The sequence below is a fragment of the Zonotrichia leucophrys genome, chromosome Z (assembly GCF_028769735.1).
Source record: "Zonotrichia leucophrys gambelii isolate GWCS_2022_RI chromosome Z, RI_Zleu_2.0, whole genome shotgun sequence".
In the NCBI taxonomy this organism is placed as follows: domain Eukaryota; kingdom Metazoa; phylum Chordata; class Aves; order Passeriformes; family Passerellidae; genus Zonotrichia; species Zonotrichia leucophrys.
This window is the reverse complement of record NC_088200.1, coordinates 63,313,335-63,337,942: the sequence shown is the minus strand read 5'-3', so window position 1 is coordinate 63,337,942 and position 24,608 is coordinate 63,313,335. Positions and strand designations below refer to the sequence as shown.

Below are 24,608 nucleotides of genomic sequence, written 5' to 3'. Positions count from 1 at the left end.
GTCGTTACAGAGCAAACCACAGACTGCTGTTATGCATTATTTATTCTAAGTACTCAGAGGTCTGATCAGAAGAGATAAATGTAATGAATACTTAAGATTTAGAATTTTAAACTAATTAAGTCTGCATATATAAACTTTTATTTACATAAGGCATCAAAACTGCCCTTTTTAACAAAAGGGTCATTTTTCCCTTTAATCAATACTTTGCTGAAAGAAATGTCACATTTAATAAACTAATATTCACTGGCATACTTGTTCTGAACAAGCAGGTATAATCCAATGTACAAGATGAAAAACCACAAAATATCCAAGCATACGGTTTCATTAATTACTCTTAGAACAAAGAATTAAGGCTTGTTTGCATCACAAGGATGATCAATCATGCATCATTTATTCCCACAAAGAATAAAATCCATTTCCAAGTGAAGCAGGAATAGCAGTAGTCTTGTATAATCCCCATATTGTTTACATGAAAAACAACCAATTTGGCATCTTAGAAATTAGATTGAAAAGTAGGAGGAAAGAGAGGAAAACAGGAAATGGCCCTTACTTCAGAATCTTTTATAAGCATTTTCAGTTTCCACTTGCAGAAACCCTTCAGCTTAAAGAGGAAAACTGAGACTTGTCAAGGTTTGAACTAAAAACATTTTCAGAAAGACTAGAGTTATGGGTTCATTGATGAATATGAAGTATCTAGTAAAAATACATTGTTTGGAATAATGAATTCCACATTGATATCCCCAAGTAAATGGCATATATACTTCAGGTTGAGCCTGTTTTAATAGGTCTGATTTATAAAAATGGTAAACCTGTATTACGCTTCCGCCTGATGTAATAGTTCCTGAGTTTTAGATCACTGCTAAGCCACAGCAGACAAAACTCTGAATGATGTAATGAAAAGTTTTTCAAATCACTTTCAGCAACAGCACACATTTTGTTCAGCAACCTTCAATCATCAATAAAAGTCAGTCTTCCAGGTCCTTCATTCTTCATCCACCGCCGGTATCTCTTCCATCGGGGATCCATGGCCATCTTCTTCTTTAACTCCTCCTCTTGCTCTCGTTTATACACCTGGTAAGACAGAGAGGTTTTTAATAAGGATGAAGAAACAGCTTAACAGAGCCTCATTGGGGTCTAAGTGTTTATTCTTCAATTGTTTGCCAGCCCATTTTTCTTACAAAAGACTGGATTGCAGTGCAGAAGCAGATTCTGACCAACACGAAGTGTTGGAGCACCTGCAGCCCAAGAGCCTACTACTTACTGCCCAAGATGCTTTGTGTTTTTCTGAGAGCAGAACAACTTTCCTGAAAGCTTCAAAACATTTCTTTGCTAGAGAAGTAGATGCCCAATGAATCCAACAAAATACACACTAAGCAACTGCTCGTGTTCTGAAAAGCTAACCCCTTCATCACACACTGTTCAATGCAGCTGTTCAGCTCCTCATTTTTAGCTGTTCTTCCTTCTCAAAGTAATAATCTAACAGAATACCATTATGGAACTTTTTTTTCCTAAGTAAGGTTCTCAGCAAAGTTGAGAATATCTCAAATATCTGCATCCAGTATTTACAGTACAAAAAGATAAACAATTATATTCTGTCAAGTAATATTCTCTCACTGCAGTGGAATAAACAGTTATCAGCGAAGTCAATAATCTGAAAAAAAATAAAAGGCAGAAAGATGCAACAGTATCTGCATTTTTATTCTGGAAGGCAGTTTATGTAAATGCAGCCAGCATAAATCTCAAAACCATCCATGATTTTATCATCTCAGTGTCATGTGACTTAGTCTAACTCAAAGGCCTATTAAATTTAGGGCTCCACTATACAAACAAGATTTTAAAACATGTTATAGATGGCTATATGAATACACACACTCAATGCTCAGTGATCATAAAGGTTTTAAGAATCATTAGGAAACAGTAAAAATATTGTGGAGCCCTGTGTATTGAATTCCTGGTCTTTCCCATCCTAAAACACTGGAAAACTGAACAATAAGTAGACAGGTATCTCCAGTGATGAAGGAACAGACAAGCTTTTGGGGACAAACACTATAGCAATATTTTTCAGCCTAGAAAATACATTATTACGTTTCAAGTAAGGATATGGCAGTGGTACACAAAAGCACAGCTAGCACAAGAACAGAACAAAGCATGATCATTCTCCATTTCCAGTAATACTGGAATGAGCAGGAAGTCCAGGTGACTTCAAAAATCCTCTTCTACTGCCTTTTACAAGTATTGATGAACTCATGACCAGTGGCACAGCAGAGACTGAAAACTTCAACGCATACAACTGACCAGGTAAAACTTATTAAAGCAATTACCTACAAAGACAAAATTTCCTTTTCAGAAAGTTACAAAGCACAAAGTATGTGGGATAACTATTACTATACAGGTGCAGTTGTCCTGTATCTGTCAGGAAAATGAACTGCTGACCACCACAGGAGAGAAGTGTGAGCTAAAAAGACTTTACCTGCGGCAAATACAGCTCTTTCACATTCAGTGATCAAAACATCCTTTGTTAAAAACTGCATGGATGGGAAACCAGTGCAGTTTTTCTCTACTACAGGACATCCATCCAATCTTTTTCCATGTTAATATCTGCTTTAACTAGCAGTATTACTCAGTCTTTGGACTCCCAGACTGTTTCTTCAAAAGCAGGCAAGGGTAGGTTATCTACAAACTTGAAGAGGAAAATGGTAAAACAGGTGTTATTGTAAGAAAAGGATTAGCTGCCAGGTATGCACATGTGCTCAGTTAGGATGGGTTTGCCAGAAAACACTCTTTGGTGTCCTGCCATCATCCTACCTCTTTTCTCAGCATATGCAGAACTGCAGCACCAACTCTTTTTCCCCTGAAGCAGACTAAGTTAACATTCTCATGTTTTTCTTCAGAAACCACCCATCCAAATGGCTCACAGATGCACCTCTATAGAATAACAGGAGGGTTTTGTCAACCTCCCATGCCCCAGCATCCCAAATAATTCTGGACTGCAGATCCCATGCTGTGGCTCATGTTCTTTCTCTGCTCTCACAGAATTTTTAAAAATCACATAGTGACTATCTAGTATTGACTATTAATTTCATGACTGTCCATGGCAAGAGCAGAAGTTGTGCCTAATGGTGGTTTTTATGCCATCCCTACTTGAACAGGTATGCAGCACTGCAAGAACAGTCTACAACTCACGACAGGCCAAAGCACTATCAAAGGACAGGTGGGAAAACCAAACCAAAACAACAACAACCAACCAATCAAAACAGTCTGAGCTAGAAATTAACAGCTTAGAAGACTTATGAATAGGAGCTTCAGACAATCTGGGTAATTCTTATTAAAAATTATTACAGTTTGGAGAACAGACAGTAGTCTTCAACCTACCATAATAGCACACTGTTATTAGTGCTCTGGGACTGCTGGATAACCAACATTAGTTTTTCCACCAGGGCTACTGATAAATAACATAGAGAAGAGAGATCTTCAGTTTCCCTGAAGCTGCTGGATAGACCTTAAAGACTAATTACTAAAAAAAGGTAAAGTATGTAAAAGTAGCTGGAACCAGTGGATGAACTAATAAGGAAGTAATAAGGAACTAATAAGATAATAAGGAAAACAGTGGTGTTTTTGCATGTAATAAGAAGCAACATCACGTGCTGGAAGAAAAAGTTCAAGGAAAGGACACCTGTAACATTGAAGCACTCAGTCAATACAAGCACCACAGACCCCTTCAGACAAGACTCTAGAACCATAAAAGGACTTCCAGCAGGACTCAGATGCATGCAAATTAGCTCTAGGAAAAGTGATGTTTATGCATAAGCTAGGAAGTACATTGTAATGAGTATGTATGATCACGATGGAATAAATACCCCACTGTAAAGTTTCAAGACACACATTTGATTAGAGTATATATGCTTGGAGTGTGTCCAGTGCTGTAATAAAGAATGCCTGCTTTCTAATACTTCAAGTTGTATTAGAAAGTTTATTTCCTGGCCAATTTCAGTATTACTACCCACCTCATAGTTTTCTCGTATCCAAAGCTGCCGTTCAAGAAAGGTCTCTTTTTGATGATCTTCCAGGCTGTCAAACTGAGACTGAGACATTTTCATGTACCTTCGTATGATATACAACTTTTCTTCCACACCATACTCTTGCCCTTTAATAGTGAAACAATAAATCCACCAACAGTACCAAACTATGTATTTGCACCAGTAAAAAGGAGCAAGAAGGATCTGAAATAGGAGGATATCATATATTTTGGGCTTCTGATAACCACCCTTTATATCTATTTTATTTTTAATAATGTCTTTGATAATTTCTTCCTCCTCTTCACGAATTTCTTCTTTAGACCGCCTGTTCTTGCCTTTTTCTTTAGTCTTGTTGAGTAAACCTTGTTGCCTGGCAATCTCAGTAGCTTGTATACGGTATTTTGGCACAGATGCTAAGTAGTTGATAGCTTCATTGTAACTACTCCACCAGCTGAAGAACTGTAATTTAAGAACAGCAAATGTAAAACCATGTTTTAATACAGACACATTCCTATCTGGGGGTTTGCCAGGAAAATAAATAAGTAATGCTGTCACACACTTTTAACCACAGTTACATTACAGTAAGGGTAAAAAGTGAAGCTAACACTACTTCTGTGGTGTCACAGAATCTATCCCTCCAGACCCAGTAAAGCACCTGGAAAATGGATGAACACAAGTGTATCTCACAGCAATTTATGATGACAAGGAAGGCCAAGCAGACACTGCTCTCAACAGTTTTGTTCCTGAGTAGATGCCAATCTCCTGCAAGTTAATACCAGGCTGTGCCAGCCATTCTCAGAAGCCCCTCTTTTTAGATTTATAAATATAGCAGCTAGTATATGAATATTTAAGTATAAAATTGTTACCCAGTGCCTATTTAAACTGTTTAATTTAACTGTTTAAAACAATTTACTGAACATTGACTAAGTATGAGACAATCTCATTAGTCTGGCAGTGTCCACTTTACAAGACTCAACATACCTCTCTGATCTCCAGCTGCCCTCTGGATTTCAAGGGAGTGGGGGAAAAAAGCCCCCAGACAACAAACCAGAAATTTACTGCCTGGATGAACACAGAATCATAGAGCATCCTGAACTGGAAGAGACCCACAAGGATCACCAAGTCCAGCTTCTAGCCCTGTACAGCACAACCCTGAGAATGCTTCCTTCTGAAGACAGAAGAAGCACAAAGACTAGCCAAGAGCTGATGTTATTCCCCTCTAATGTCTTGTAAATGACCCGAGATGAGGCACAGAAAACATGGAAGAAACTAGATAGGCAAAGAGGGAAAAAGTTGGCAGCTCACTTTCTTTCTTGGGACATCCAAGCATGTCTCACTGATGCAACTTTTTTAACCATGACACATGTCACACTGCTTACCAAGACCAAGCGCAGACATAAACTCATTATTACAACCTTAGCAAAGGAGCAGAAACAACAGAAAGCAAGATGGGCAAACCAATTCACATAGACGCTTATACAAAATTTAGAAGCATTTTGCAGTTGGGACTCCAGGAAAGTGAAGTGTCTGCACTTACATAAAAGAATTAAGATATGAAATGAAACATTGTCGCTTCTAAGTCTGAAGATAAATTAGGTATCTGGCTGAATATGCCATTAGAATTTATTATTCCAAGTTCTCAAACTCTGATCAACATACTTTTTATTCTAACTTCCAATATCCTACTAAACACTGAGCAACCTGCACCACAGCATAAGCTGTATCTTCATTTCTTAAACTTCTTGGGTATTTTTAATGATGTTTTGAACCAGTGATTTAAAAGATTCTAAAGAGAAGTTATGCACTTTTGTCCTCTTGTCAGCAACAGCACAAGCTTTTTCATCTAAAACACAGGGGGTTTTCTTGGCCTTGGATCTACCACCTTCAGAGTAAACTCTGCTGAACTGAATTTGCTTCTCTCCTGACTTCATCAATGTGGTGTTTAAAATACACCACAATGCGAGATTCACACAAGTTTAGTAAAGTCCTGATATTCAGTTCTATCATCTGAATTGAATCTTGAATTCAGTTTGCTAGTCTGTTTTTTTTTTTTAAATTTACTTATGCATCTTGACAAACTGACACACGTTATTTGGGGCACTAGTCCTGCATGAGATACTCTGAGCCTGCCAGGAAGAATCGAGTAAATTCTTCAGAAAAGATGCACCTTGTCTCAACAAAATTAATTTCTACCATTGGTCAAGGTACCAAGGGCAGTCAAAAATCTGCTAAGTACCTCCTGACTTCACGATTTTTATGGACAACACACAGACCTGAACCACAGCACAGAGGAACAGCTCCTCAAATAACACTTGTTATTAAATGGCACATTATGAGAGCTGCCACTACTTCTCTTCTTGTTCAGAAACTCAGAGAGCAGTAGGATGTAAAGGTGAAATTTTACCTGAAACACGGAGATGGCACACACTGTAACTAGGATCACTATTGTGACATCTACTTTAGGTGCCAATCTCCTGCGGTAGTAGTGGTAGTAATGCCTGTAATACTCTTCAGGATGATCCAGCATGTAGTCATAATCTTTACGTGTTTCTTCATCCTGCAGGATGACATGAAAAACTCATTCAGGCTTAAATTCCCGTTTTCACTTGCTCTACTGTACATGTGTTTTACACCTCATTAAGGACCATGCTTCTGTAAAACTGGCGGCAGCACAAGGGAGTATGAAACATACGGGAAATTCTCATATTTTCTATTAATTTGTTCTCACACTTATCTGCCCATGCACATATGATATGTTTAGTCATAAAATAAATAAGCAGGCACTGTGCAAAGCCATTTAAAACTAGAAAACGGACAAGCAACTAAAATCCACAGTGTAGGCTGTTTAACTTCAGAATGGGAAGTCCAGCTAGACAGGAGTTAATAAGTATTGTTCAGGAAAAGATTTTTCAGATGAAGAACCTATCAGGAAATTGTTTTACAAAACTTAAAGGAACTAGTTTTCAGGGCTATGGAAACTGCCCAATGGAAGGCCAGTTCAAAACCTCATTGTTCTCATGTCTTCTGAGTTTTTCATCATTTTCCTCCATGTAATTGCAGAATGAGAAATATAATTTTGCCAGGCTCAACTGAATTCCTTACGAATTCTGTCCCTCCCTTCACTCCCGCAAAAAAAAAAAAAAAAAAAAAGTTCCCTTTTCTATTCCCTTGTAGCCTTAAAACACTTACACGTCTCCTTCTTCCACTCCTGGGTTCCATCTTTGCCAAGTCACACATGCTTTGCCCTGAGAAGCCTTTCCTTACAGATCCCATACGCTACTCGAGTCACTGCTACTTGTAAAGGTACACTTCCAAGATAAAGCCTAGTCGGTCCGTTACAAATAAATAAATAAATAAATTTGAACCCATTCTAGACACAGAAGATTCTTCAAGAGCACTCCATCCTCCTTCCCGCACTCTCGGGCTGGCTACGGAGGGAGGATTTTTCGGGTGTTTCTCCTCCCCTCTCTGACTGCTTACCGGAGCGGCTCCGGCCGCGGCGGCGGTCCCGCTCTCTCACCTTGAGGGTCTCGTAGGCGGCGGCGATGAGCAGGAACTTCTCGTGCGCCGCCTGCGCCCCGCTGTCCTCGCCGCCCGCGGGCTCCCCACGGTAGCGGTCGGGGTGGTACTGCCGGGCGAGCTGCCGGTAGGCGCGCGCGATCTCCGCCTTGCTGGCCTGCCGGCTGACGCCCAGCACCTCGTAGCAGACTCGGCGGCCGCAGTAGAGGCGGTCGGTGAGGCCCCGAGCCGGCCGCGGCAGCAGCGCCGCGCACAGGCACAGGCATAGCGCCCACCACCCGCCCGGACACCACCGCGCCGCCGCCGCCATTGCTCCGCCGCCGGGGCCGGGGCCGGGCCGGGCCGCACTCGGCGCCGTGCGCGCGGCCGGCGGCGGGGCCGGCGCGGGAGGGCGGTGGCGCGACGGGGGGCGGGTCGCGACAGAGCCCGCGCTCGGCGGCGGCGCGGGGAGCGAGGGAGCGCGGCCTGCGCGGGGCGCCGAGCGCTGGGACCGCTCCTTTGTCCCCGATTTCTCACAGGCTGTGCCGGCCCGTTCTTCCAGCCGGCGGTGTGCCCTTGCGCTGCACCCACGCCAGCGGAATCCTGGGATGCATTCGGAAGAGCACTGCCAGCAGGTCGATGAGGTGATCCTGCCCCCTGTACTCAGCCCTAGTGAGGCCGTATCTGATCTGCCGTGTTCAACTTCTGAGCTCCACAGTCAAGAAAAACACGGAGATACTGGAAGGGGTCCAGAGGCCACAAAGCTGACTTGAGGTCTGAAGCATCTCCCTCATGAGGAGAGACTGCAGGAGCTGGGCCTGTTCAGTGTGGAGAAGAGACCACTGAGAGGAGATTTCATTAATGCACACAAATGTCTCAAAGGCAATGCCAGGAGGGTGGTACCAGACTTTTCAGTTGTTCTCAGAGATAGTATGAGGAGGAAAGGCCGTAAACACAAGAAGTTTCACTTCAACATGAGGAAGAACGTTACACTTAGAGTGGCAGAGCACTGGGACAGGCTGCTCAGGGAAGTCGCAGAGAGAGTCTCCCTGTGGGGAGGTATTCAAAACCCACCTGAACACATTCCTGCGCCACGAGCTTTAGGTGACCCTTGCCATGGCAGGGGCGTTGGAGTGGGTGATCTCCAAATTCCCCTTCCAACCCTAATGATTCTGTGATTCTTCCAGGGAAGAAACTTTTGAAGTACTTCCTGAGCCTGTGCCTGGTTTAGGCTTGCTCCTGGCAGAGCTCAGGCTCTGACTGCCTGTCGTGTAAGGTCCAAGAAAATTTAACTGGCTCCATGGCATGGAGAACGCTCCTCCTGCTGCTTCTGCCCAAAGACACAATTGATAGGTGACCTCATCTATGTCTAGAAGTGTCCTAAGGGAGGGTGACAAGGTTCCACGTGGATATGAAGAAGAATTTCTTTACTGGGCAGGTGACTGCACACTGGAACAGATTGCTTAAAGAGGTTGTGGAGTCTCCCTCACCTGAGAGATTCAAGAACTGCCTGGATGCAATCCTGTGCCATGTCTTCTAGAGTAGCCCTGCTTGAGCAGGGAGGTTGGACCAGATATGTGGTCATTCTGGCCCATTCTGTGATTCTGAGTGATTCTGTATGCCCAGCTCCCTGAAATGGTGGCTTTGACAGCTCAGCTGCCACCTGTGATGTCCTGTACCCAAAGACTTCTCCTGGAGAGGAGGATTGCATCTCTGCTCTGGTGTAACCAGCAGGAACATCACCTCAGTGTTGGACCTTTCTTAGGAAAGCAGATATGGGCTTGATGCTGCAAATATTCACCACAAAAATAGTCAGCTCATCAGAGAGCATGTGCTGTTCTTCAAGCTAGAATGCTTCCCATGTGGCTGGTCTCCTCCTCTGCCTGTCTCCTTTCTGCAAAGATAAATGCTTATAATTTCCATCAGTTGGGGATGGGTTCCCCCCCCCAAAAAAAAGTCCCACCTCTTTGCAGCTCATTACTCATTACAGCCCAGCTTCTCAGCACTGGAGGCTGTGAGTCAACTCTCCAGACCATGACCTTAAAAAATTGTGGTGGGTTGACTTGGGCTAGGTGGCTATTGCCCATCAAGCTGCTCTATCACTTCCCCTTCTCAGCTGGATAGGAGAGAGAGAATAAGATGGAAAACGACACATTGGTTGAGATCAGGCAGTTTACTAAAGCAAAAGCAATAATTTATGCACACGCAAGCAAAGAGGAAGAAAATAATTTTATTCTTTGCTTCCCGTCCACAAGCCATGTCTGGCCAGTTCCTGGGCAGTGGGACTTCAGGATTGTAGAGATTGCTTTGGAATGCAAACACTGTAAAAATGAATGCCCCCTGTTCCTCCTTTCTCCCTCAGCTTTTATATCTGAGCTGATAGCATGCACCATGGGATATGGCTTTGGTCAGTTTGGGTCAGCTGGCCTGGTTGTGTCCCCTCCCAGGATCTTGCCCACCCCCAGCCCCCTTGATGGAGGGAGGAATGTTGGAGAGACAGCGCTGGTGCTGTGCCAGTGCTGCTCAGCAATAGCCAAAACAGCAGTGTGTTATCAGCACCTTTCCAGTTATCAGTGCAAAGTGCAGCAAGGTGAGGGCTGCTGTGAGGGAAATGGACTCCAGCTCAGACAGAAACATTGCACAGATGAAGCAAAAAATGGTGCACAGAAGCTTTTTTTCCTGATTGGAGAAACAAGCTAGTCCTCTGACACCTGTCGCTTGAGGTCACGTCTGCCTTGGGACTGGCCCAGGAGCTTTCGGGAGGTACCACCATCTCTCCCCGTGCGCCTGCAGGGAGCACTGAGGCAGGTGGGAGCGGGCGCCACGCTGTCTGCTTCCAGAGGTGACGCCTCGGCTGCGGAATGTTGCCAAGGTGCTCCTTACAGAGATCACACATGGCATGGCAGAGTTTGGGAGAAAGACGCGGTGTGGTGGTCTCTCTGAGTAACCCCAGAACGGCAGGGGAGGAGGTCTAGGGAGCAGCTTTATCCCTTCAGGAAAAGGCTTTGGAATAGCGGCTCGGCAAGCGCCGGCCGTGGCGGGGGGGCGTGGCCCTGCCGCTCGGTGGGCGGGGCCTTTCCCGGCTGTAGGCGGGGCTCTCCTCCCTGCTTCTAGCGCACCCACGGCCGCGCGGGGGCGCTCTAGGCCGCTCCCGTCCCGTCCCGTCCCATCCCTGCGCCGCCGTGCCGAGCGCGGAGCCGGTGCGGCCGCCATGGAGGTCAGCGCGGACTCCGGTCAGTGCTGCCCCCGTAAACCTCCTCCTCGGGGCCCGCCGGGCGGGGCGGCGGCGGCGGGGCCGGGCCGTGTACGCGACGGGGGCGGGCGGTGGCGACGGCAGCTCTCTCTAAATATAAACTGGCGGTGACAGAAGAGTGGGAGCTTGCTGCTGTCGAGGGGAGCTGCCGGGAGCAGGAGGAGGAGGGGGTGGAAGAGGTGGAGAGGGAGGAGGGGGAGGAGGAGGAGGAGAAGAAGAGACGCCGCCGCCGGCCCGGTTCCGGAGAGGGGTGGGAGCTGCGGGGCGTCTCTCGCCGCCTCCCCTCCCTCCCCAGCCGGCAACATGGCCGCGGCCGCCCAGGACGAGCTCAGTAAGTGCTCGCGGCGCAGGGACTCGCAGCGGGGGCGGGCGGGCGGGCAACCCACGCGGAGTTTCCCCGCAGCTTCCCCGCAGCGGGTCTCCTCTGCGGTGGGGCTCGGCCCCCGGCCTGGCCGGGCGGTGACGGCAGCGGGACCGGACCGGCCGTGGGAAGCCATCTCGGGAAGCGGAAACCGAGAGCAGCGGCACCTCCCGCGTCCCCGGCTCCTCCGCGGACACGCCGGCTGCTTGACCTTGCGGGGAGGTGGCGGCGGCTCCTGGCCGGGACGGAGCTTGGGGTCGCCGGGACCACCGGCTCTGGGGGAGCGGCCTCCGCCCGCCGCTCCTGTACGGACACTGGCGGCAGCGCCTCTGCCCTTCGGTGCTCTCGCCCTGCGCTGTGCGACTGCCGTGTTTGAACCACAGCAGCGGCGTGAGCACAACGCCGGCTGGCCCCTCCAGGAGCGGGTTCGCCCCGAGTGCTGTGCCGGGCGGTGGGTGCGAGAGCGCATCGCGGCCGCCGCTGCGGCGCTCGGCACATGACCGGAGGTGCCGCTGCCGCCGAGCATTCGAGACTGCGGAGCTCGGCCCTGCCTTCTTGTCATCTCCAGAACCCTTTCTCAGGGACTCTGGGAAAGCACCCGATCAGCTGCTCTGTGGAGAAGCTTATGGAACTTCAAAAAAAGCGGTTTCTCTTCCCTTGCGTTTCCTGGTCTGACATAAAGATGGTTTTTATCTGTGAAGAGTTAATAGCTAGATAGCATATGACTCAGCCAAATGAGAGGGCCTTTGGTTGCCCTGAAATAGTACTTGGCAGTCGTCAGAGAGAAAGGGCAGAAGAAATACTTTGAGCATATTTGAGCACTGTTGGCTTTCAGTACTAAAGAATTTCTGTGTGCTCTTTCTTCATTTGTTGTTTATTTTTTTCATTGTTGTCTGTTGGTTTTTTGTTTTGGTTTTTTTTTTTTTAAATTGTGAGCTTCTGTGTAGACAACTTCCTAATTCTGCTCTTTGTTAGATGTTACTGGAACTAGGCTGAGTGATATAATAATGGGTGGCGATATCCCTTATGTAGCCAAGGTCCCATGGTGGAGTAGAGAAGAATCTTGATGCTGTACTGATCCTAGAACTGGAGGACCCAAATGCCAAGATATTTTTTCCATTGACACCTGGGATAAATTGATGTAAGGACACTGAAAGCTCTTACTGCTGCTGTCATTGAAGAAATTTTTTTGTTAGACTTACAATGCTATCATGAGTCCCCTTGGTGAAACCAGTCAGTGTGAGATCTTTTCCTTGTGACTCCTTGGCTTTTATGTGTGCGTACTCTGACTTTCCAGGCTCCAGATCTGATCCTGCAAAAAATTAGTCCCTCAGCCATGTGCCTGTTTCTGCATCGCCCTTTCTCTTAAGCTGGGCTAAAAAGACAAATATCCCTAGATTGAGATTCACATTAATAATTACATTATGTCATTCAGGTTATTTGACCTTGACATCCTTCAAAAATGAGAGAGTTTTATTGGTTTGCTTAGGAATCTTTTCTTTGGGTGGGAGGAGGAATCTCTTCTTGGAAATTTCTTTTTGTTTAGTTTGAGTTTTTTGCGGTACCTCTCTGTCGCTGAATAGAAGGTACTGTAATCTTAAATAAAAATTTAATTAAAGCTAATGGAAAAAAGAGTAATTTCATGTAGAGAAAGAGAGGGAAGCTAAGCCTCCATATGGGCTTGCTGTCTTTTGTTACATTCAAATAGTTAAATTTCGGCATATTTGGAAAGAAATAATTTCTTTTTCAGGACTAGGATGACTAGTCCTGAAATAACAAAAATGATTACCATTAGTTTTAGATTGGAGAACGAAGTTTCCTTGCTTTATATTCACATGGCTGTAGGAAGTTTTCATCTGTAGCCCCTGTCAAACATGGAAACTCTGTGTAAATGCTGTGTAAAGGATGCTTCTCATTTTAGAGGACAGGTTGTTTAAAGGCAGCATAAGATATGGCAATTTAAAAATTAATGCAAAATCAGTAAATTGTCCCTAAAGCTACAAGAGTTCAGATGCAAGAAAGGCAAGATAATCTTGAGTAATACTAGTCATCCATTCAAATGGAGAACCTGTGACTGGAATATTGCAAATTGCAACATGGGTTCTGGTGTACTATTTCAGCTTTTACGATGAAAGAGGTGAAATAATAGAATGGGAAAAAAACCATAATATATCCCTCCTCCACCAGGCCTTCCTAGCCTTTTCCAGTCAAATCTTGTAAAACAACTTGCTGAGTGGCCTGTTCATACAAGTGCTCCCTTAAGTTTTTGGTTGTAGGCACACAAGGGGTTACTGGTAGAGACAAGAATAGCACCAGCAAATCCTGACTCACTGTTTGCTGCTATAATCATGCTAGTTATATTTTCTCCCAGTGTCTAATAACATTTGAACAAGAATTTGACTCCTATTTTAGTAGTTGAGCAGCAGATGGGAACTTTATTCTTCTGCGTGTGGAATAATGAAGAGTTACTTAGTTCTAGAGAGACAAAAGGGTGTGTTAGAGTTTTTGCTTTAGTAGGAACTTGCCCCTAAAACTACCCCTGCCATCCAGGAGGTGAAATTGAAATGCTTTTGCTCCCAGAATTCTTTATTTGATGTAGGGCCCTTTGGAGAAAATGTAAGGGGGATGCTTGTGCATGTAATGCTTCTGCAGCGTTCAGGTAATAAAGGAGGGTCTCAGGGGTTTTTGTCTGATTTACTGAAACCATTGTAGAAATTATTTATTTTGTCGCAGTTCCACCACTCTGCCAAACTGATAGTTCTCAGGAAAGTGAAGATAAATTCTAACTTCGTGCACAGGTCTGCTCTGTTTTGCAGACAACTCAGACACTCTTTTTAGTTCCTCAGATGTTTTGTGGTTAACAGTCAAACTGTGAAGTACAGCTAGTTTGACATGTCCTAGCCCCAGCAGTTTCTCGAGTCAGTTTTCATAAAAGGAATACTCTGATACTCTGCTACACAAATGTGCATGCTGAGGTTCTGTGTGGAATAGCTGGTGTGCTGTATGTAATATCTATAAATGCCAGAGGGAACTGATTTGAAATGGTACTGTACTTGGCTGAACTGAGAGAGTTCTGTGATAAAAATACAGATATACAGTGGCATAGCCAGGCTTTTTTTTTTCTTTTTCTTTTTGGTAATTAAAATAATGAGGGTAAACTCTTTGAATTCTTGGCTCTGTTGAGGTAGCTATTTTACTGTTTATCCATATTGTTATCCTTTTTCCCTCCTTGTCATTCTCTCACTTATCTTTGACGAGCTCCATGTCAGTATTTACCAAATGGAAGGGAAGGGCATGTTTTTCCTGAGAGCAGGCTGTGGGGTTTTACTGTTACCTTGGATGACCACAGGGTCAGTTCTGAAGTAACGAAATGTAAAACGTAAAACGCTCATTCTTTTATGGATGGTATTGCAGGATTTGGAAGTTAGTGTCTCATTGTCAATGTAGGTTTTTTGTAGAGTTTTTATGCATTGTCTGTGTTTTGAAAGTGATTCCTTTCTGTTTTGTCTTTGCAAGGTTAAGTGCTGAAACCAGTGTTCCTCCTTGTAGTCATAAATGGAGATTAGAAAGAACCAGAAGTGAAACATGCGTTTCCTCACAGATAGGTAGCTACATTGCCATGGTAACTTGGGAATTGCAGATTCCAAATACACCATGTCAGTTTACACAAATTGAACACTGGTGTTGGAAATAGAGATACAAAGATACATCTTGTTTTTCTGGCCCTTGTTTCTTTTACATACAATGGAAGGAAATGTTTTCTTCATATGCCTTTTGTTCAGTTCTCCATATTTATCTTTGTCTTCTTGTAAGCACCTTTTTTTCCTCAAGAAAGTGCCACAAAATTGGTGAAAGTACGTTTTTTGTGAAAGTACTACACAGCAGCATGAAAAGAAGTGATTGTGCCAATATATGTGAATAACTCTTTCAAATTCTGCATGGACTTAGTTGTATGTATTTTAAAAGTAAATCTACTTACCAATTTTTTTACTCAAGCACCTTTGTTGTATTGTGCTTTTTAATCCATAGTAAAATGCTAACTGTCATAGCTGTGGCACATGTATGAATTTTCTAAGATTGGTTTTCAGCTGCTAAGGCTTTTTGCAAACAGTTTTTGTCCTTTCTGCCCGACCCCCCAATCCTCCTTGGTATGTAGTAAAGCAAGTTAGACATCTTGCTTTACTTATTTTCTACTATCAGATAAGCTCCTAAAATTGCAGTAGTGCAGTTTTTCAGTTGGTAGTAGGGGCTGTAAAATCAGATGGAGAAGATTTTAGCTCTATACTTAAAACTTTGGAAATGCATGACATGGGGAATTGAGACCAGTTGCAAACGAGCTGTATTGTTTGATGTCTGGTCCATAGTGGTCTGTTTGCTGGCTGTGAAGAGCCATTCAGGGAAAGGCACTTTCCTCATGCCAGCCAGGAGGTCTGCTGCACACATGAAGACAGGACACAGCATTTGAGATGCAGATACTTCATCTACAATTACTTTTCTGGGCCATTGAGTGTGGTGCTTTAAATCACCAGTGTTTATGATTTCCTGTAATGAATGCTGTCAGCTTGAGAGATGGTCTTAATTGTTAGTAGAATAAAAACCATGGAGGAAATGTTTGATGTACAATACTTGGGAGGTTTTATAGCTCTTTGTTTTCCTGTCCCACTGCTATGGATACAGCCTGCATCAGCAGCATGAGAGAGTACTCTGGCAAACTCCTGGCCGGTTTCTTAACTACATCCAGGTACCAGTATCCTTGAATTGGCTGAAGAGTCTTGTTATGATTATGGTTAAAGAAGAATATCTGATGACAGTATTAGGGCTTAAATGACTTTGCAGCAGAGGTATGAGCAAAGTAATAAACTTATCTCACAGACAGCTTTTTTCCCTCCTGATTTCTATTATTATTGCTCTTGATATTATTATTATTTCAACCATTCTAGTTGTTGCTTGAAACGAGAATAATGGAGGAAGCTGGAAGTGGGGCAGGTGCTTGCAGTTCAGTGCATTGCTGCCTTTCCTGAGAGCACATGCAAAGTGCACTCAGTCAGTTTCTCTCCCTTTGAGAAGGTCTGTGTGTAGTCCAGTGACTACCAACAGATGGGTTTGGAACTAACTTCGGTTGTGTTTCCTTACACTTCTTTTTGATCTGTTGCAATATTAAAGAACATGTTGAGAAAGTTCCTCAGTTGACTTGCTTGAGAGTGATGGATCTGCAGTGTTCTCCTGGAGTTCTAGGTGCAAGGGGAAAGATTTTATAGTTTTTATTAATTGTTAGACTAGAGTAATTTTAGCTGCTTGATGTGACTTCTGTAGTCCCTTACTGCCTGTGTGGTAGTGAGACACCAAGGAGGTTCTTGAATAGGGGCTCATTGGGAAGGGAGGAACAGGAGGGGTGGGGGAAGGATGACACAAGAAGGAAGGTGAAAAGAAATCAAATATCATGATTTTTATAAAAATTGAACCATGAGATAAGTGTTATAGAGCCATTGACTAGCTGACACCTGAGTCGTCTGTGAAATCTGTCTGAAATGAGATTGACTCATATCTTCAGTTTATTGTATAGATGCTGCAGAGTTTTGGCAGTAGTTTCCTTGACGGTAAAATTTCATTGTCCTCTGTCTGTTCAGTTTGCTGTCATATTTGCTCAGCAGAAAATGAAATTTTGGAAGTGGTATGTTTGTGTTTAATCTGCATCTAGCAGAGGAGGAATGGTGCTATGAATGCAGGGATAGCACAGGTTTTAAAAATAGGACAGTAAAAGCTTCTGAAGCCAAATCATCATAGGTTTGCTGGTTAGAGCTGTATTTGCATTTCAGCATCCCTTTTTTTCACTTTGGTTCTAATGATATCCATTCACCTCAGTCTTTACTGCTGCCCTGTACCAGTGCTTTTTTTTTCTTTTTTTTTTTCCCACTGTAGCTGTTTACAGTCAGCTTGATGATCCTTCTCTGCTGAAGGAGGCCTCTCCTTGGTCTCCCTCTAATCTCAGCTTACCATAGGTCACTTTACATTAGTCTTTGGGGAAATACTTCCTCTTGGTAAGATGTCTTAAGACCTTTAGTCCTTCAAAAGCATTGGGTCTCCTTGCTCCCTTGGGTCTGGGCTTCATTGCTGCAGGATGAAAAACATACTCTTGGTCCTGTGCACAAGAACTCTGCTCGGTCCAGCTGTTGGGAATGCTGCTGTTGTTGGGGAAGCTTTGCTTTGCTTCTGGCGTAGCTGTTGGGGCAGCTGCATGCTGGCACTTAAAATAAGGACTTTCAACCTTGTTTTTATAAAAAAAATGATCCTCAGCCTTTGTGCTTGAGCTATTGATGGAAGATTTTGCTGTCATCTGTTTTTATGAAATGATTTTTTGTTCATTCCTTTCTGGATTTGGGGAGTAGATCAGCTGGCCAGAGGAAGGCAAGTTGAAACACCCCAGCTGCTTTGTGGAGTGATAGTAGGATCACAACAGTGTATCCTACATTTCATGCTTGTGCTCTTATTCCTATTGATGATAGTGCTGTGTTTTTGAAAACAGATCAGCTGCTTAAAACAAACAAGTAACTGGCTCAGCCAACATTTGTTCAGATTTTCTGGGAGACCTAAGTGCCCCAGTGGACAGGTGCTGGACAGGTTAGCCTGTGTCAAGATGTTTTATGAATACTCCTGTAACCCTAACTGATGCATATCAAATTTACCCTGGAACAGTTGTCTCAAGCTTCAAAAAAACTGATTTTTCACTAAATTGTTTCTTGTGTTTTCTGATGTGTAGACTGTTCATGCAAAGGCAGCCTTAGTTGTTTTTGTCTTTGCTAGGAGAGGTCTCTCTGTACTTGTGAAGGCTAGTACTACAAGCCACCAGGCTAGATTCTACCATGAATTGTTTTCTTGTGTTAAAAATCTGTGATGAGTACTTTTGAGATATAAGTACTCTAATGACGTTGTGCAGCATTTCTTTTAAGTCCGTTATGGGATGTTCAGAAAAAGTTTTCGTGCTACAGAAATTTTGAGTTTCAACCAGTTTCTCTTTTTCTTTTTTCTTTCTTTAATTAATTGCAGATCAGCTGGAGCGCGTGTTCTTACGTCTTGGCCATGCAGAAACAGATGAGCAGTTGCAGAACATTATTTCCAAATTCCTACCCCCTGTTCTCCTCAAGCTGTCCAGCACACAGGAAGGAGTTCGCAAAAAGGTAAGGGTTCAATTTACCATGAAGATATATTGTCCTGGTCAGGGAGATGGAAATGCCTGTGATGTATCATGGTTTGCTATGCTTGGATGTTCTCTGTTGAGAAAATTACTCTTTGAGGAAATTTTATCATTACTGTAATAGAGAATTGGTTCATTACACCTGTTAGAGCTTAAACAAAACAGTTAGTGCTTGTGTCAGCATGGGTTTTGCAGATGTGTGGAGGCTGTATTTGTTTCCCCTTGAGGCCAGCTAGCTCCGAGTTAGCTTGGGACGACGGCTTGCTGCCATCGGGATGGTTGCCTTGGCTTCCAGGGGTGTTGTGCTTCCGCCTGACTTAGGGCACGTGTGAAGCAAGCTGCCTTCTCTGCACAAAATACCATGAAGCCATACTCATTGATGTCATTCACTTGACTGATAACTTGGTTCTTGCTCTTATTCCAGTTATTTTGAAGATGGACTGTCATACATACCTTAAAAAATTCAGTTCTGTGGTACATAAGACGGCTTTATCACAAAATGTATTCAGGTACCTTACTTAATATGTGCCAAAACTGTTTGATTTTTGCCTTTAACCGGGCATAAGGAGCAAGGACCAAGCAGTTTTAGAGGTGGAATTTAATATATGACTATCAGCATTCAGTTTCAGGGAAATTCAGTTTCCTACATTAGGTTTTAGGTCTGGTAATAGGAGTGGAGTGGAATGTTTTAGAGTAGAGTGCAGGTGAGGTGTAGGAGGTTAGTGGTGGAAAAGAAGTTTGTCATAAGTCCCTCTGTCTTGTAGAAATAGGGAAATGGTCATACTGTCACTGTATTTATAAGTAGATTTCAGAACCTGCAAGTTACTGAAGCATAGATTTTTCTCAAAGTTTTGCACAAAACATGTCTCTAAGAGTGATTACATGAGAGTGGATCTGTTGAAATCCAGGATGTTCCTCTGACAGCCCTGGAGGACTTGAGACCCTGGCCGGGGACTCAGAGACCTTGGCATGGAGTCAAAGACACCTGTGCCTTTGATTTTAACCCATGGAAAAAATTACCAACTTTGTGCGAAGAGTTACAAGCCACAAGAGTTTGAATAGAATGATAGTGAATTTATCACCATGTGAAAATGTAGAATTTTGGAGTTTTGTAATGGGGATTCCGGAGGCAAGATGGAGGGATTTGGGCATGTCCTGTCCTTCCTCCTGTTTCTTCTTAGCCTCCATCTTCTGCTGTGATGGCATTTTTGGATTGGTTTAGAGTACAGACAGACTGTCTAACATAGGTGATGTTAGACAAAAATTATTGTAAATAAAGTACACGTAGTTTTTAGCATAAAAAGATAACACCGCTCTGAGGTTGGTCAGTGTGCCTGAACCTGACCTGCCAGACAGATCTCGGTGGGTTGGAGAAGGAGTGTGTTAGATAAGAGAAAGTAAACAACCTTGAGAACGAGAGCCAAGGAATCCTGTCTTCTTCTTTGGTCTTGGGGCTGGGAGAAAGAGACTTTCTAACACCTCGGGGTCGTCTCAACACCAGAGACCTCGTCATGGATCCATGGATGTCATGCCATTCCACTGTGTTTAAGGACAGATACTCCAACTCAGATGGGGTGTTCTTCTGAATACCTGCTTACCATGTGTGCTTGAAGCTGTGAAGAAAGGCATTTAACCAGCTGGTGAAATTTCCTAGGGTATTTTTGTGTTATCTTTTCTCTCTAACCTGAAGTCTATTGTCAGTTATTTGGGAGTGTTGGACGATTCAGGAAAGGGGGAGGACTAGTCTTTTGAAAATTAAATTTAAAGAAGCCTCTTGAAATCACAAGCCTACTTAAGGGTGTATTGTAGTGGTAGCTGTTAATAGTTTTTACATGAGAGTGAATAATGAAATAGAATGCATTTCTTCTTCCTTGTAGGTGTTTAAACTCTTGATTTTCATTCTCACCAGATGTTTATAATACAAGCAATTATAGCACTTGATCGTTTGAACATGTTTCTTGAGTTCTGTCTAAGTATCTCCTACCCTTTCTCAGAGAGATCTGTGTAGACAAATTTTTTTCCTCTCTAAAATAGTATGAATTTGTAACTGTTGCAGTAAATTTACAGCAGCAAAATTTGGAAGCTGTCAGTTTTACCTAATTTGTTAGTTTCTCGCTGATAAACAAAGTTTTGATCACATGCTTGCAGTCAGCTCTGCAGTTTCTCTGGATTACAGCTGGACATTATTTTGTTTGAGACCTAGTCATGGAGTGGATGTAAAGATACTGTCAAGAGGCTGCTCATATGCAGCTCAGCATCCATATGGTTCTGCAGTTTCCATTATGGGCTTCAGTGACAGCATATTATGACCAAGGCAATGATCCCTTGAAAATACAGGACACCCTGTCTCTTTGGCTTGAATTGTTTGAAGTCAACATGAATCTAGGACTGGCTCTGACTGGTTTTGCTGGAACTGAATTGACTTCATCTAATGTCACTTATATTTTTTTGCACCACCTCTTTTGAGAATCTAATGAAGTTTGCAAGCAACATGCAGATGTTCAGTGTGATTTCTCAGAATGGATAATGATTCCAGAGTAGAAATTGTAGTTTTTCAATTTTCTTCATTCAGTTACGATACCTCCTTCAGGAGATTTACAATTGGCACTTTAATGATGCTAAGAAACTACCTAGTGGGATTGTAGAATCATGGGATAATTCAGGACTTCAGAAGGTCTCCAGACCAATCTCCTATTTAAAACAATCCATTACAAGTTCAGTTCAGGATGAAGGTGAAGGTTTTATCAAGATGGGTCTTGGAAAACCTCTGAGAATAAAAACTGTACAAACCATCTGGGCCCGAACTTCACTGCTTGATAGTCTTCATCATGAGGGAATACCACAGTGCACCTCTCTTGTTTCTACACACTCTGGCCCCAGTTTTGCTTTGCTGTCTGGGGTCATTCCCCTCCTGCATCTGCCTGTTCCCATTGGCATTGCTGCTGGAGCTCTCCCCACCCAGGCAGGACTGCACATTGCTTCTGCCTGGCATTCCCAGCACCCCTGTTGGCTTCTCCTCTTGTTTGAAGGATTTCAGTTCTGTAATGTTCCACTCCAAACAGTTGTACACTTATTTGGTAACTTTATTATAGGTGGGGATGGTTTTTTTTTGCCTGCTTTGTGAATTGGAGTTATTCTGCAGCTCATTATAGAGCAGGAGTACAGATTTCCAAGCCAGAGACAGTTTTGACAGATAGTAACCAAACTGTGGAGAGAACTGGTCATCTTCAGTAATCCTTTCTTTTATTTCTGTTGGTGGATGTTATTGGTTGTAGTGTGGTTTGGGACTTCAGTGTTTGTCTTAACAGTGGCATGGTTTCAAGATAATATAAATGATGGCTGCTGATTTGTTACAAATTAAATAATCAGTTAGATCAGGCCTGGTTTGCTTATACTAAGCCTACCTAATGGATTATGGTTGATGATTGGACCCCAAATTAGCAATATTAATGGTGGTTCTTTCAAGTTTGTTTGTTTATTTTTTTTTCCTTCCTGTCAGGTCATGGAGCTGCTGGTTCATCTGAATAAGCGCATCAAAAGTCGACCAAAAATTCAGCTTCCGGTAGAGACACTGCTAGTTCAGTATCAAGATCCTTCTGCAGTGTCATTTGTCACTGTAAGTGTTCTTCCAAGACTGTTGCTGCTTTACTTTAGCAAGCAGAATAGTCTTTAAAGCTCCTGTATTTAGTTCTGTCAGTTTTCCTAGCAAGTATGTAATTGTTAATGAGGTTGATGTTTTAAGAGCTTGTTTTATATTCCGTTTTATGGTCTGGTGTGGGTGAAACTTGGTTTCATAAAGCATTTTGCTGTTCAAATTAGACAGTTACTCTTGATATTTCATGGTTGCATGAATCGTCATTGCTTGTATTGTGAAGGGTCTGTTCATTGGTAAAAGCTGCATTTTGCAAGCAGCTACCAATCCTTATCCTGATATCTGCAGGATCAGGGTTTTACTTAAAGCACCATTATCTCTTTGAACTCACGAGGACCTGTATTTTTATGTGGTTTTAGGGTCAGGACTGTAGCTGAGCAAGATGAAAAAAATGTTATAGATTGTGAAACTTTCACAGATTATTTCATTCAATCTAATTTAAAAAGTGAAAATAGTTTCATAATGTTTTTCCAAAACTATGAGACAGTTTACATTTAAGTTTTTATCGGTCTGTTGCAAATCATCATCATGAAACAAAAGTGATTAAATCATAGGAAAACTTTGTACTTTTCGTTTTACTGTTAAGTCCTGCGTGTAGAATAAATTAAAAATATGACATCTTAGAAATGTTTGGAGAAATATTTAGACTTTAAACAGCAGTGACATACATAAAAGTAATCTTAGGTTGTCCTCAGCAAGTGGCTTTATCTGGAATTCACATTTTTGAAATGGCCAAGACTTCTGGAGTGCATATGTCTTGTCGAGCAAAACAAACCATCTTGTTTAGAGACATACTTGACAAACTCTGTATTTGGCTGTACTTGTCAAAAGATCTTGTTGTTTATGTATCTCAGCAATGCATATTCCTTTGCATCATAAGGCTTCATAACATTTTAACTCAAGTGTCATGTACAAAGTAGTGTAGTGTACTACAGCACTCCTCTTTGGCACTGCTTTCAGCCAGGTCATGGAACACAACTCTTACCTCTGCAGTTCTTGGCTGGATTTAGATGAACAGCATAGTCCAGTATTCAGTATTGCTCTGCTGTGCTGTCCTGTCACTGGACTCTAACTGCATTTGCTGCTTTTAAATGAGGTGATTTAGAAATATGTTTTTAAGAGAAATTTTGTCTATGCTGCTGACTTTGTATTTATTCAATATTGTATTCTATTTTATTTCAGAAATAGGTAAGAGAGATCATTACATTTGCTTTATTTTAAGCTGTTGCTTAGTTGCAGCTGCTTTTGGTGAAATTGACAGTGAAAAAGACATACCAGAGAGAGCTTTCTTCATTTTTTTTTCCACCTTTTAAAGCAGAGGCCCTGCAAGACCTGCTTGGACTAGTCCTTGCCGAGTCTCCACTGTAATGGTTGTCAGTCTGATAAGTCTTAGACTTAAGAAATTGGTCTTGCAAAACATATGTCATTTCCAATACCCAATTATGTAACAAAACATACAAGAGTTTAAGGAACACATACTTCTTTTCCATTGCTGCAATACTATATGCTTTTTCTACCCCTTTAGAATTTTACCATAATTTATGTTAAGATGGGATACCCCCGTCTGCCTGTGGAAAAACAATGTGAATTGGCTCCAACCCTTCTCACTGCCATGGAAGGGAAACCTCAGCCACAACAAGACAGGTATGACTTCTTAGTCTTGGAGTGAATTTTGTTGGTATTGATTTAGTAAAATAATTCATATTAGTTGTTAAAAGATTTCTTTTCCTGAGTGCTATCTTCATGACTTCATGATTTTTGCCATGTATAATTTGGATCAGTAAATCAGTTATTTGAGTGGTACAAGAAATTGTTATGGTCTAAAGCGGTAATAATATACAGAATCTGCAGCAGCAGACTCCCTATATGATAAGAGGGAGTGTTATGATGGAAGTGAAATGCCTGTCCATATCCCCCATGCATGTTCATCAAGTTCTGGTTTCCAGCTTAAGGCCAGACCTTCAGTAGATGCCCTCTGACCAGCTGCAGGAACAGTGCTAGATGTCTCAGATTGGCCACTCTAAATTGAGAGGTAGTATTTCAAGTAAGTAGGAGTTCTAACTAAGTTGTAATATGTGAAAAAAAGAGTGTTGAGAACTGCTGTATACTAAGAATCTCTGTGGATGGTCCTGGTTCTTACCTGCACTGAGATGAGTTTCAACTGTGTTGGTATTGCAGAATGTCATTAAAATCATGTCTTCATTCACTCTACATACTGTAATGGTGTAAAAATATTTTTAAATTACGTTACTGGAAGGTCTTGAGTAAAATCTTGTTCCATTCATTAGATTAGTGTGAAAATACTTGAAGCATGTTTTTTCTCTGTTGAAAAGGCAAGTACATGAGTGAAGAGAGCTTTGGAAAATCTGGCTGTACTGCTAGACGTTCGCCAGTGGGTCTTAAGGATGAGACAGCCCTATTCTGTATTTTGTGGCATAATTGTGAAACTGTCAAAAATCTGGACAAAGACAGTGACTTTATCTCTCCAGATGTCTGCATGCATGCAGACACATATATTCCATTTTAAGGACAAATCCTAATTTATCTTCTGCTTTCCATTTTTAAGTACATTAGGTGGTAAATAGAAGCCACTGGATTGTGAATATGTTCAACTTTAAGATTCTCTTTTTTTTTTG

At 42.6% G+C, this 24,608-nt stretch overlaps 2 protein-coding genes across 3 annotated transcripts in view; one reads left to right on the top strand and one right to left on the bottom strand.

Moving 5' to 3' along the window:
- Window positions 1-357: 357 nt before the first annotated feature.
- Window positions 358-7,893, bottom strand: DNAJC25 (DnaJ heat shock protein family (Hsp40) member C25). Its single transcript, XM_064735964.1, has 4 exons — window positions 7,537-7,893; window positions 6,421-6,573; window positions 4,005-4,475; window positions 358-1,071 (listed from the first exon to the last, which is right to left on the bottom strand). Exons 1-4 carry the CDS (start codon window positions 7,843-7,845, stop codon window positions 949-951), a joined length of 1,056 nt encoding a protein of 351 aa, XP_064592034.1. The 5' UTR covers window positions 7,846-7,893; the 3' UTR covers window positions 358-948.
- Window positions 7,894-10,663: 2,770 nt separating this feature from the next.
- The window catches only part of ECPAS (Ecm29 proteasome adaptor and scaffold), a 58,444-nt gene continuing 44,499 nt past the window's right edge, over window positions 10,664-24,608 (top strand). Inside the window, exons 1-4 of one of the 2 annotated variants that reach the window (XM_064735313.1) lie at window positions 10,664-10,747; window positions 18,173-18,303; window positions 21,820-21,936; window positions 23,498-23,616. In XM_064735313.1, the coding sequence (XP_064591383.1) occupies window positions 10,726-10,747; window positions 18,173-18,303; window positions 21,820-21,936; window positions 23,498-23,616 (389 nt within the window). In that variant the 5' untranslated portion in view covers window positions 10,664-10,725. Of the gene's footprint in view, window positions 10,748-11,025; window positions 11,099-18,172; window positions 18,304-21,819; window positions 21,937-23,497; window positions 23,617-24,608 lie in introns of those variants that run through there. The other variant, XM_064735312.1, reaches the window with a different exon arrangement.

Bases quoted from the DNA above. Each gene is read 5' to 3' on its own strand.
- DNAJC25 (XM_064735964.1), bottom strand. From the start codon at position 7,845: ATGGCGGCGGCGGCGCGGTGGTGTCCGGGCGGGTGGTGGGCGCTATGC. The intron at 4,476-6,420 runs GTAAAATTTCAC...CTTAAATTACAG, and splicing joins GTGCCATCTCCGTGTTTCAG to TTCTTCAGCTGGTGGAGTAG. The intron at 1,072-4,004 runs GTGGGTAGTAAT...CTGTCTTACCAG, and splicing joins GGATACGAGAAAACTATGAG to GTGTATAAACGAGAGCAAGA.